Below are 12,676 nucleotides of genomic sequence, written 5' to 3' on the forward strand. Positions count from 1 at the left end.
ACCAAGCGGCTGCCTAGGGCCCCGGGAGTTGGGGGGGCCCCCCAAAAAATTTTTTTTTTTTTTTTTTTTTTTAAATAAACATAGGCTATAATATTATAGGCTGTGTGTGGTAGTTAAAACATAGGTTGACGTTTATTTATGTTTGTAGTTTAAACAAAAACATAAATACTGTAGGCTACATACAACACAAAAGGCTGATATTTACCTTTTGTCGCCACCTGGTGAGTAAATATATATGTAACTAAAACCATTAAAATTGACAACCGGTCCTGCATGTATCTACCGGTCCTTGGCACAAAAAAGGTTGGGAACCCCTGGTTTAACTGACCTGGCAACCCCTATGGCTGCTGGGTTCTACACGCTTGCTTGACACTGATAGGGCTACAAACGAGCGTCATTGTCATGTTTGTTTGTTTTAAATATTCTTCTAAATATGGCTAAAAGTCCAAAAACGTCAAATTTTCTTCGGCGCTGCCCTAGCGGGCAGCACCGAGAGTCCCCTCCTTACAGCACCCCCTACTTAAAAGTACTTCCAGCGCGGATGCCCCCAAACCCCCGCCCCTGGGAGGGGGCCCCTGATCTATATCCTGCTTAGGGCCCCCAGATGGCTAGGGCCGGCCCTGACTGTATGACACTGTATGACACTGTGTGCACTGTAAATAACAACACAGGTGGTGTTGTGTTATGTTGTTTTGTTGAAATGTTAATAAATGGGAGCATTACATATGGTAATTAAACATTAAAACACAAAAAAAAAAAAAAAAAAAAAAAAAAAAAAAAACATTAAAAGACCCGCGGCTTATAGTCCGGTGCGGCTTATATAAGAAAAAAATAGTCAACTTTGAAGGTGCGGCTTATACACCGGTGCGCCTTATAGTCCGGAATTTACGGTAGCTCCCTTGGCGGAGCGGATTATATCCTTTATACAAGGAAGTGAGTTTAACAAACCCACTCGCTACCACTCGGTACTCAATCATTCGGTTAGAATAACAAAATAAGACTCCCCCTCTATCGTTGACAGTTAGGATTGGATAAGACAAACGCAATGGATTTTGTTTTGTAATGCGGCATCTGCAGTGCTGATGGCAGCTTGTAACCCACCTGTTTTGTTCCAGCAGGCGCTGCTGGTATGCTCTAATCTGTCTGGTATCTTCACCTGCAGGAAGCACCGGCTGCAAAGAGTCAAACGTTAGTTTGAGGTCACCATGACAACACTTAACTGAAATAAGTTTAGTACACCGAGCCTAAAAGTAGGTTAATTTGTCAATCAACATTATTAGGCTTTCACAGTACGGTAATCCTATGTACTTTGATATTGACAAGTTAAATCAATGTTGTACAGAGGTGGTTTTTAATATTTTACTAATGAATATGGGGGAGAAACTGTCCTCTGCTTTCCCTGATGTTTGTCCTATATCATTCTGCTATATGATCGGCTGTTGATCCGTTAGATCTAGTTAAACTCGTTCTCTGTTTAGTCCTTTTGAGACATGCATGTGATAAAAGGGGCTATAGAATACAACTTGAGGAGTGTTGAGTGTGAGGCTCTACCTCAGTGTCTAGAGCAGGGGTGGCAGAGGCGATGTCCTGGTGGTGGACTGGGATCTCTGGTTGGTGGACAGGGACTGCCCGGGTCACAGCGGCCGTCAGGTTGTCTCTCTCCTGCTGGGCCTCCAGCAGCATCTGCTCCAGAAGGGCCTTCTGCTGCTCCAGCTCCTGGAGCAGAGCAATCTGCTGCTGCTTCTCCCTCTCAAGCTCCTCTTCCTACACAAGAGGACAATCAGGGAAGAGCAGTCAATAACTGCAAAGCCGGCATCCGGGTAGTCCGGGTAGTCCCGGGTAGTGCGGCGGGTACGGTCATTTTAGACTTTGCAGTCTCGATCTGCATTCTGCATTCTTCCTCCTACATGTACTGTAATATGGAGATATTGTGCTGCTGGCCATTCCTTCTACACTGTCACTTTAAAATGCATTGTGAGAAAAAACAAACAAATGTTTTGTATATAAAAAAAAGTTAAAACTAAGTATGATTGGTAAGTATTGTCCAAAAACAAATCATCCCCCGTTTGAAACCTTCACAACCTGTTGGGCCCCAAAATGGGTGTGTGGCCATGGTCTGTGCAGTAAAAGATTTGTTTTATTCCACACAAAAATCTGTGCGAAGTGAACAGGGCAAAACAAACTGGCATTAGTAGACATGCTACTGTTTGCCCAACAAAAAAGTATCAAACTGCCCATTCACACGCCTGCTTTATATAAAGCAGCTCGGCTGGACCAATCAACTCGTGTGACACCTGCATCCATTAACTCTGACCAATCCATAGAGAGAGTACATTAAATTGACCAATCACAAAGAACAAATGAAGTGCATGGGATAACATGCGGCCAGCCTCTGAAGGTTTACATCCTTGAAAACAGCGCTAATACAGAATAAAAGGTCTAAATGCTGAAATCCAACAAGTTAAAGAAATCTATCAATCAACACTTTGAAATAAAATAAATATATATATTAATTTAAGAAGTCAGGCCAGAAGTTCAGAACCGATATTTTTTCTGTGTCTGTCACAAAAAAGGAGCAGTCTCATGAACAGGAATGGGCACGTACCCTTTTCTTTCGCTCTTCCTCAAACTCTTGGATCCTGCTGGCGAGTACATCAGGGCGCAGGAGAGTACCTGCCACGATGCTTTCCTCCGTCGTCTCCAAGGCTGATTAGATTTAACAAAAGAGAAACGCGACATGTTCATTGTCTCAAAGCAAACAAAAATGGGAACCTCCTTAACCAGGGATCTAATCAGGAACACAAAACATGAAGCATGATGCACCTGCTGGTTACTGATCGGCCCAGACAGGGACTGCACTGCTGGTGCGACGACATGCAGTGGTCCCCTACCATTGCCTGAAAGAATCCTACATCTTATGTGTACCCGTTTCATTTCAGCTCTGTGTTAGGGTCTCTATTGCGTTTTGCAGTCGCGCTAGTATCTCTACTTCCTGTGCTTCACTAAGGGCGGGGCTCAGTCCCTTCCAGGATGCACGTCACGTGTGAGTGGCGGGAGGTGAGGAGAGACAGGTGAAGTGAAGATAACGGTTACTACTCGAGTTCACCACAACTACACTCTACTTTAAGTGCAATAAAAGTATAAGTCCAACAAGGGTAATTTACTAATGGACAGACGTCAACCCCAAACATCTGATATAATCAGGCCAAAATATCTGTGTTTTTTACATGCAGCCAGTGTGAATCTGGCAACAGTGGCGAGGATGTTAACGTTAGAAGCTCTGCTGCTGATCATGCTAGTCCTGGCCCGAGCACTAGCATTGTGTACTGTAAAAACATACTGTAAATCCTTCTTTCCACCCTTTCCGACTTGGGTGTCACTGGGTCTGCACTCTCCTGGTTCTCCTCCTATCTTTCCGATCGCTCCTACAGGGTTTCTTGGAGAGGCTCCCTTTCTACTCCTTGCACCCTTTCCACTGGTGTTCCTCAGGGTTCTGTTCTTGGTCCTTTCCTGTTCCTCCTCTACATGGGTTCACTTGGTCACGTCATTTCATCTCACGGTTTTTCCTATCACTCCTATGCCGACGACACACAGCTTTACCTCTCCTTCCCCCCCTCTGATACTTCAATTGGGTCACGGATCGCTGCCTGCCTGAAAGACGTTGGTGTCTGGATGGCGGATCACCACCTCAAACTCAACCCTGGAAAAACCGAGATCATCTTCCTCCCTGCCAAAGAATCCCCCCTGACTGACCTCTCCATATCCATTGACAACCACACTGTAACTCCATCTCAAACAGCTAAAAACCTGGGAGTGATCCTTGACCACCAACTCACCTTCTCTGCCTACATTGCCGCAACAGCACGCTCCTGCCGGTTCTCCCTCTTCAATATTCGCAAGATCCGCCCATTTCTCACCAGAGAAGCTACACAAATCCTGGTACAAGCACTGGTACTGTCACGCATTGACTACTGCAACGTCCTTTTGGCAGGCCTCCCTGCCTCTGAAATACTTCCTCTTCAGCTCATTCAAAACACAGCAGCCCGTCTGGTCTACAATTTACCTAAATTTTCCCATGTCACCCCCCTTTTCCGAGAGCTTCACTGGCTTCCCATCCTAGCACGCATCAAATTCAAAACTCTGGCACTAGCTTTCAAGGCCGTTCACCAAACAGCCCCCCCATACTTACAGTCTATGGTCACTTTTCAAACCTCTCACCGCCCACTCCGCCCCTCCACTAGTGCAGGACGTCTCGCCCCTCCCCTGCTACGTGGGCTCAGAAGCCGCGCTCGGTCGAGACTTTTCTCCTACCTGGCCCCAAAATGGTGGAATGAACTTCCCCCGGACATCAGGACTGCTGCATCACTCCCCATTTTCCGCAGGAAACTTAAAACTCACCTCTTCAGACTTTATATTGACTCTTCCTGAATTCCCTCCCTTCCCTCTGCCTGCTTTCCATGTGTTTGTAATTGAATTTTCTGTTTCTTATATGATTGCTCCTTTAACTGTTCTCACCTTTAATCTCCCCTTTTATTTTATTTTTTACTACTGTTTTTCTATTTGATCTATTCATGTTATTGTGTGCTGTATATGATCATGATGTAAGTCGCTTTGGATAAAGGCGTCTGCTAAATACCAATAAAGTAAAGTAAAGTAAAAAAATTAACTCTAAAAATATTGTAAAGCAACTCTGCTCTATTGGCAGCAAACCTAGGGGAGACACCGACATGTTTACAGTGGCCTTGATGAATCGTAGCACTGCTACTGACAGTAACGGACTCGCCTGATGGTGCCCGGGGCTCAGGGAGCGTGGGGGAGGGTGCCGCGTCTCTCTGCGCGCTGGTCAGAGAGCCGGTGTCGATGGTGGTTGTGTCTCGCTCTGGGATCTGATCGGCGGTCGGGGGACGGGCTGCAGGGACGTGGCCACTGTGGAGACTCTGCTGGTCCCTCTGGCTCCTGATGCGGTCCAGGAGTTTCCTCAGCGCCCGTCTGGGAGCCGGTCTCGACGGCTCTGCTGCAACAAGAGAACACATATTCAGCGCAGCTCTGGCTGGAGTAAAGGCCTGTGCCGATATGAATGAAGTTTCATAGTACGATGAGCTTGGCCAAAATTATCGTGATAATTACTAATATCTAATAAGATGAAACCCTTAGGAGGAGGATTTGACGGGGATGTGGATGCTAATTTATTCCTAGCGGCGGTGTCAGAACCATTCTTGTTTTTTAACGCAATATATAGCAATACCAGTTATTGTCCCATCCCTACTGAGTAGAGATCAGTTTCAAAACAATTATGCCAAAATTACTCCAAAAGACAGCCATTGTGTTTTTCCTCGACTAGAGTCGACTAATAGTTATAGGATTTTATTTGCAACATGGCTTCTCTAGTCTACACTACTCTCTTTCACCAGTTATGGAAAAGTATGCAGTTTGAGCTAGTAGACTGAGACCTACATGCTCATATTGTTGTAATGCCATAAATGGATTAAATATTATTTTCCGGAACTAACTTGTATAAAATGTTTGATACAATCTTTAACAGAACTGATAGATTAGAAGAGTTTTTTGTTTTGTTTCTTCCTGAGGTTCCTGTGTTACCTGGTCCAGGCGCTTCCTGCTCTGCATCTCGGTGTGCGTGTTCTGCTCCCGTTGTGACATCCTCGTCCAGCGTCACGTCCAGCTCCTGGTCCTGGTCCTGGCTGCCGGTGGACGGGGCTGGCAGCGGCTCCGCCACGAGCTGGAGCACTAGGTCACCTTTGACCCCTGAGGACGAGACAGAGATGAGGGTTTGAGAAGAACCGTTCAGTCGCATTCACACCTGATATCTGCAAAGTCAAACCACATGCAGGCTACGTGTGGCTGATAATATTCAGAAGGAAAATACTATAGGACAGGAGACTATCAACATATTAAAGATTACTTGAGCTAATGGGAAAAACAAAATGAAATCACTATATGAATTTCTGCTATTTCAAAATCGCAGAGGCTGCAATAAATTGATAAAGACAGAGTCTCGTCCAAAATGGACTTCATAAAAAGGTGTTTTACTCTGCAGTTAATTTGTGGTCCATGAATCAAGAAAATATTGGTGAACACCTTTCATCAGACTCAAACTCAGTTACTGACATATTTCTTTTTTCAAAATAGCTTTTCTTTAAACACTTTTAAAGTTCTAAAAAAAACATGCATGACCAGAAAACGTTGATATGAATGGTTTAGATCGGAATTGCAATATTCTGTCAAATAATCCCAACTGGATTTCTTTTTGGGTCAATATCTTTCAGTCCTAGAAAACATTGAGCTCAATTCATAAAGTCATATCTAATATTTGCAGGCAAGTGAGTGTCCTGCAATTATTTGTTTTCTGGGTGTTCTACTGGTATCAAACATACTGGTATCAAACATACAAAATGTTTGTATGGAACCGGCTGGCATATTAACCAGGGAGACAGCATATCAACGAAAGGACTCCGGTTCAAAATCGTTGATGTGAAATGTTTTTGTCAGGGTTTTACAGTGCTGCTTTAGTATCATTAAAAGTCATGCTAGCTAAAAAAGTGAAAAAGGATGACACATTCAGAGTAAGAACATGTATCTTACAGCTATCATGACCATTTATTTCCTTTGCTACTATTTCTTTCCTACTTAAAGACATTTGCTTTGTAGAGTGCTGCAGGAATGAGTCCTAAAACTCAGAATGAGTTAGCATGGTTCCCTTGTGGGTTTTTGGTTAGATGCCTGAAATAAGGTCTGTGGTTAACAAGAGTTTATAATACTTACCGTACATGCTTTGTTCAGCAAGATAATCTTCACAAATTAACACAACTTTTATGATTTTTTAAGCGTTTTCTGACGATTTCGATTTCTGGTGATCACGTTTACGCTTCAAAATCCAAAAAGTGGTGTTCATTTGTGAAGATGATCTTACTGAACAAAACTTGAAAGTATCATAAACTTTTGTTAACCACAGAGCTTATTTTCTGCAATAATCAAAAATCCAAAGGAAAACACCCATTGGCTTTTTGTCGAGGGAACCCAGGGCCATGCTAACTTCCGGGTTGGTCTATAAAAAGATGCCATCCCTGCAGCACTCTCTATTTGCAAATAAACTAAGTGGATCTGCTATTGCTCTTCTTCTTTAAATAATATAAATATTAAAGCAACAGGGATGCAAAGTCATGAATAGTGAAAAAGGTGACAGATAGCAGGGCAGACATAAAACCACTCAGAAATCCTCCTATTTTGGGATGAAAATGTGACTACCGGTAGTTTGCATCCCTGAAGCAAACTAAAAGTACTGTCCACTCCTCACAATGCCCATGTTTCAAAATAGTGATTAAAAAAAATCATAATGAGAGTATCAAAATAAGTAGTTTTAGTGCTACAACCTTACATCATCAAACCAACCCCCAACCACAGCTGCTATAAAGCAAGACCCCCTTACTCCTCTCGCCAGTGTACATGTCCTCGAAGGCGAACTCCATCTCCCTCTGGCTGTTGTCCCTCATTTCTTGTCTCTTGTAGAGAGGCTGGAAGATCTGAGGAGGCATCTGGGAGACCTGCTGTCTCCTCCTCAGCAGGTCAGTCTGCTGCATGTGCTCCAGCTCCACCAGGAGGCGCTCGCGGTCCTGAGGGAGACGGTCAAGACCAGACCGGCCAGTCAAAGGGGCTTTGCTTTTGTTCTAACCTTCCTGCAGCATTGGAAGAATGGAGTTTACCGTTTACCAAAGTAAGTTTGACGATCACAAAAAAGTGTTTAAAAGTCCGTTCGGTATACTTTTCTGTATATCATTTTGGGGTGCTCATTATTATTTACTGTGCAATTAATTACTGTAGAATTTTGCCGTCAAACGAAACTGACATTTCCAAATAATATTCCTAGAAATGCTCAGTGAGTTTTTCAAATACAATTTGCTTTGTGTCATCAGTGCAGAATTATGCGTCACAATATCCCCCAAATTAACATAATATCGCTATACGATTCCACTGAAAGCCAATAAACGATAGTATTGAATTCTCACCCAGCCCTATGGTCTCATGACTGACAGCTTGACAGGCCAATCCCTTGAGTAAAAAGGTGTTCCTTAGCGTCTCAGTGCTGTACGGTACCTGTGTGAGCTGCTCTTTCCTCAGAGCGTGTTTCCCTCGGAGTCGAGCCTTCTCCAGCTGCTCCTCCCTCTCCCGCTCCGCCTCCATCTCCAGCTCCTGCAGCCTCCGAACCTCCTGCTCTGCTCCCTCACGGGCATCAGGCTTCGGACACATCGACACTTTATCATACTTTTTTGCAATGATAGATTTCAAGAACTTTTCAAGCACTTTCCCAGGACAAAGCATTTCAAAACGGGCCAATAATTGACAGAAACGTTCACGCATACCAGTCTCGTAAGTCCTCTAATGCAAATTTGTTTCCAGTCATGCTTACACATCGGAATGAATCATTAACACTTAACATAAGCTCAAGGAATCTTGAAATTGTCAGCATTTTAAGTGCTCTCAAGACCTAGGCGACCAGCAATGACAGATAGATAGATAGATAGGAAGAAAGTGTATCAAACTTGGCCCAGCAATTTTGAGATGACGGAGCGCACAAAGCCCTAATTCAGTGGTCCGCAACCTTGCCCTACTCAGGAGCCACATTGATTTAAAAAAAATCTTTCAAAGAGCCACACTCCGAAAAACTCCCTTTCCACCCTTTATTTTTTAGATTTGTATTTATTTATTTGAAGTAGGACTTAAAAGAGCCACAACTACCTATAAAGGAGCCGCATGTGGCTCTCAAACTTTTTCACGTTAAGGACCCCTAAACTGACCAAAATTAGTCCACGGACCTCTTTACTATTCACAAGCTTACCTGTGTTGTGTCCCCCTCTCTGTCCACTGTGGCCTCGGGCATGTGGTAGTGCGTCGCAGCGAAGGCCTTCACGTCAAACTTCTTCACTACCTGTCGTTTCTTGGACTCGATGTTCTGCTTGAACGACAAAACCCGACGTTACCTTGATTCCAAATAACACTTACCAACTGCCTGGATTTGAAAGCTTTATTGTGCAAAGAGGATCCAATCTGGCCAAACTGATGCTCCTGGTGCATCGACAACAATATACACATAAAGACGAATCATAATATGATTTGTCTTTATGTGTATATTTATTTATATATTATTTGTTCTGATGGAGTAAAGTTTGATGTGAGTGGTTCAGTTGGTAAACAATTCAGAAACAACCATCGCAACACTTATGGAGATGGTGACACATTTGCACTAATGACCAACAACTACGGATGGGACGATATATCAAAATTCAATATATCACAAATACAAAACTGACAACATCTATTGTTTTGTGGGTCAGAAAAATTAATGGCGATAACAGCTCCATGCTTGACATGATAGTTTCACAAGCTCTCATGTAAATTATACTATTGCCACTTTGTAATAAAATTGTGAAATTGTTTACATTCTAGCAGCCAATGCCATCGCTAGAAATATTTGCATCTCAGAAACAAACAATTCTGCAGTCAGATGATGTCATCACTTATCTAGGGGGGGGGGGGGGTTCCAAGTTACTGACCAAACACTATTTCAGTGATTGCTGTCAGAATGTAGAGCCATTTAACACTTATTTTAAACCGAAAAACATCGTTGAATGCAGCTTTAATATGCCTGGATGCTAGTTCATATAACACTGAATCTCCTTTTCAAATGGAAAACTGGAAATTGAAAATCACCTCAATGGGATTTGGGGGAGGAGGCGGGAGGCTGGCCACTTTTGCTGATCTTTCCTTTTCTGCCTGTAGTGCCTTCTTCCTGGCCTTGATGGGACTATATGGAGGAATAAAGTGAAGAAAAACGTAAAACACAACGCTCTGAAATGGAAGACATATAATACATCTATCCGACTGCATATGATGCTGCTCACCGGTTTTGTTCCTCATGGTCCTGCTGCCTCTGTGATTTGAGCTCCTTCAGAGCTTCTCGGTAACGCTCCTCTGCCTTGGCATGATTCCCCTCCTCTCTCTGAGCTATAGCCTCCCAGTCAGGTTGCTTGAACAAAGAAAGTAAAATATATATATATATGCAAATACAAAGCCAAGTTACAATGCAGGCTACCTGGGCATTGTATTCATCATCTGGTATGGTGCACAAATTCTGCATCTTGCCTCCATAAACATTGCTCTAAAGTAGGGCTGGGTGATAATTCAATGTTTATTGTCTTTCAGTGGAATGCTATCGTGATGATATGAAAGATATTTTAACATCATGACACATTTCTGCTGTCTAAATTGATGAGGTATGGTAGGAATATTATTTTAATGTTTCCGTTTTGTTTGACATCGCACCTAACATTACCATTTGGTAGAATATAAGATTAACATTAATTTGATGATTTAACGTGATTTTACATACTTCATTGATATATATTGACCGAGAAAAATCCTTCTGATTATTGTTGTGATATTGATTTTCTTGTGTGGTATTTTGGCATCAGCAGTGCTCATTGATTTGGCCTTGGATTATCTCATTTTCAGCATTACAGACTAGTTCAGACTAGGTGCTCCAAACCCTTGGCGAGCAGTTTTTGGAGCTCGGCAACAGGCTGTCACAGCTTAATTTACAGTGTCACTGCTGTCTGGCCTCGTGCTGAATAAAGTTACAGTAACAAAGGAGTATGCACATTGCACACCCAAATCTGTCAATACATTTTTTTAACCAGCTTCTAACAAGCCACTGCCATTCCTAGAAAGATTTTTGTCTCAGAATAACAGAAAACGGCACAGTCAGTCATCCTTTGTCATTTTGAACCTTGTAGCGGGTATCGAATCATATCACGAGTTAAGCAAATCATCCCATCCATAGAATCACATGAACTAGAAACAAACCAGCTAACTACATCGGCATAATGTAAAACATCAAAGTAACTTTGATGTTTTACAAAACTTTAAGTTTTTCCACTGCCAAGAATTAGGCCGCCTCCCTAATAGTTGTGACACGTACGTTTTCTTTTGCGCTCCTGTGTGCCTGTCCGACGAGCTGCAGACTCTCCTGGTAGAGGTTCTGCAGTGTGAGGAGTCTGTCGCTCTGCTGTCGATCCCAGTCGTCCCGCAGCTGCACCTCCAGGCTGCGCAGCTCACTCTGCCTCCTCCGCTGCACCTCCCTGCGGATCTGCAGCGAGATGTTCCGCTCCTGCTCCCGCACCTGTCCCCACGAAAGACCCACAGCCAGCACAACGGTCAGTCAGTGGGGAGCGTATCCATGTTCCCAGGGCCCTATGTTCTCCAGGTCAATATTCTGTTACCACACACATTAAAGCTGCATTCAGCGATGTTTTTGTGTTGTTGAATGGTTCTATATCCTGACTGCAATCACTGAAATAGTGTGTTTGGTCAGTAACTTGGAACTCCCAACCCCCCCACTGTACTCTGTCTCTCTCCTGTAGTCCCACATGCATGGCGGACGTATCTCCGCAACCATAACTCGTAGAGACTCACAGGTGGCGGCGTTGGATTCGGGGTGAAAAAAAATTCTAGGAAACGGAAGGTCAGATGATATCACAGGAGACAGATAAGAGTACAGCGGGGGTTGGGAGTTCCAAGTTACTGACCAAACACTATTTCAGTGATTGCTGTCAGAATATAGCCATTTAACACTTTTTTTAAACACAAATACATCACTGAATGCAGCTTTAAGTCAACTTGTCAAAAGATTGTATGTTGTCCCGGACTCATTTTCCCAGGGCCCCTATATGTTCAACTCCATGTTATGTTCCCTGAACATGCCCACACATACAAACACCCATTCTGATTTTCTCATAAAAGTTCATAATATCTGTTAAGTTTGTGCATAATTTGGTTTACTGTAGACTCCCATGCTTCTAACACACATTTGAGTCAAATGCCACATTCCACTGGGGAAAAAGACAACATTAGCATAGAAAATAGGCATATGCACCAAAAGAAAGAAAATACCACGCCTATTTAAAAAAAAATAGCGTTTGTTGTTGTTGTTGTTGTTCAGGTTTCCAATTATGTTAGCCCTTAGCAGGACGGTGCCATTATGTGTGATATAGAGCTGGGGAACGGACCGTGGGAACTATCGCGTCGAGGTTAGGAATGACCACAAAGTCAGTCGGGTAACTTCACTCCACCTTACCTGCTGTATTCGCAGCTTTCTCCTCCTCTCATGTTCCGCTCGGATTAGCTGGGCCTCTTCGTTAGGACTCGGTCTTATTCGAGATCCTTTCCTCTTCATGTTGAAACACCCTGACAAACATCTCGCAAAAACAAAACAAAGAGTTAACAGTGACCCAGGAACATTTAACGTTAGCTAGCTGCGCTGGTTAGCTTCACTGCCGTCGTGCACATGCAGCGAAATGCAATGGTTGCGCATTTAAACGGTGTACGCAGATATTTTCATTAGATAGCGTTATGCCTATGTGGAGCAAAAACACACCAACGAAAGACTGTAGAAAGCAGGTATTAAAGGTTTGTTTATCTCCGAAACCCATGCCAACCTGATGCCAACAAACTGGTACGTTTTGTCGTTTTTGACGTCACGTCCGGTAGTTTAAACTGCCCGCCTCCTGTGCCTGGTCAAAGAACGTACATTGATAAGGTATGACTTTCAGTTGCAACATCAGCTCGCAGCAGCAGCGCTGCGCCTCCGCCATTTTGGCCCCTAAAG

The 12,676-nt window shown here is 43.4% G+C and overlaps 1 protein-coding gene across 1 annotated transcript in view; it reads right to left on the bottom strand.

Moving 5' to 3' along the window:
* The window catches only part of cep295 (centrosomal protein 295), a gene marked incomplete at its 5' end in the record, with an annotated part of 35,676 nt that extends 23,432 nt beyond the window's left edge, over window positions 1-12,244 (bottom strand). Inside the window, 12 exons of the mRNA XM_083636800.1 lie at window positions 1,102-1,172; window positions 1,552-1,764; window positions 2,606-2,706; window positions 4,784-5,014; window positions 5,599-5,763; window positions 7,445-7,628; window positions 8,110-8,250; window positions 8,852-8,965; window positions 9,724-9,817; window positions 9,915-10,039; window positions 10,991-11,191; window positions 12,146-12,244. Coding sequence (XP_083492926.1) covers window positions 1,102-1,172; window positions 1,552-1,764; window positions 2,606-2,706; window positions 4,784-5,014; window positions 5,599-5,763; window positions 7,445-7,628; window positions 8,110-8,250; window positions 8,852-8,965; window positions 9,724-9,817; window positions 9,915-10,039; window positions 10,991-11,191; window positions 12,146-12,244 — 1,739 coding nt within the window. The remainder of the gene's footprint in view (window positions 1-1,101; window positions 1,173-1,551; window positions 1,765-2,605; window positions 2,707-4,783; window positions 5,015-5,598; window positions 5,764-7,444; window positions 7,629-8,109; window positions 8,251-8,851; window positions 8,966-9,723; window positions 9,818-9,914; window positions 10,040-10,990; window positions 11,192-12,145) is intronic.
* Between the last annotated feature and the right edge of the window lie 432 nt (window positions 12,245-12,676).

The sequence above is a fragment of the Poromitra crassiceps genome (assembly GCF_964638095.1).
Source record: "Poromitra crassiceps genome assembly, chromosome: 5".
Classification (NCBI taxonomy): domain Eukaryota; kingdom Metazoa; phylum Chordata; class Actinopteri; order Beryciformes; family Melamphaidae; genus Poromitra; species Poromitra crassiceps.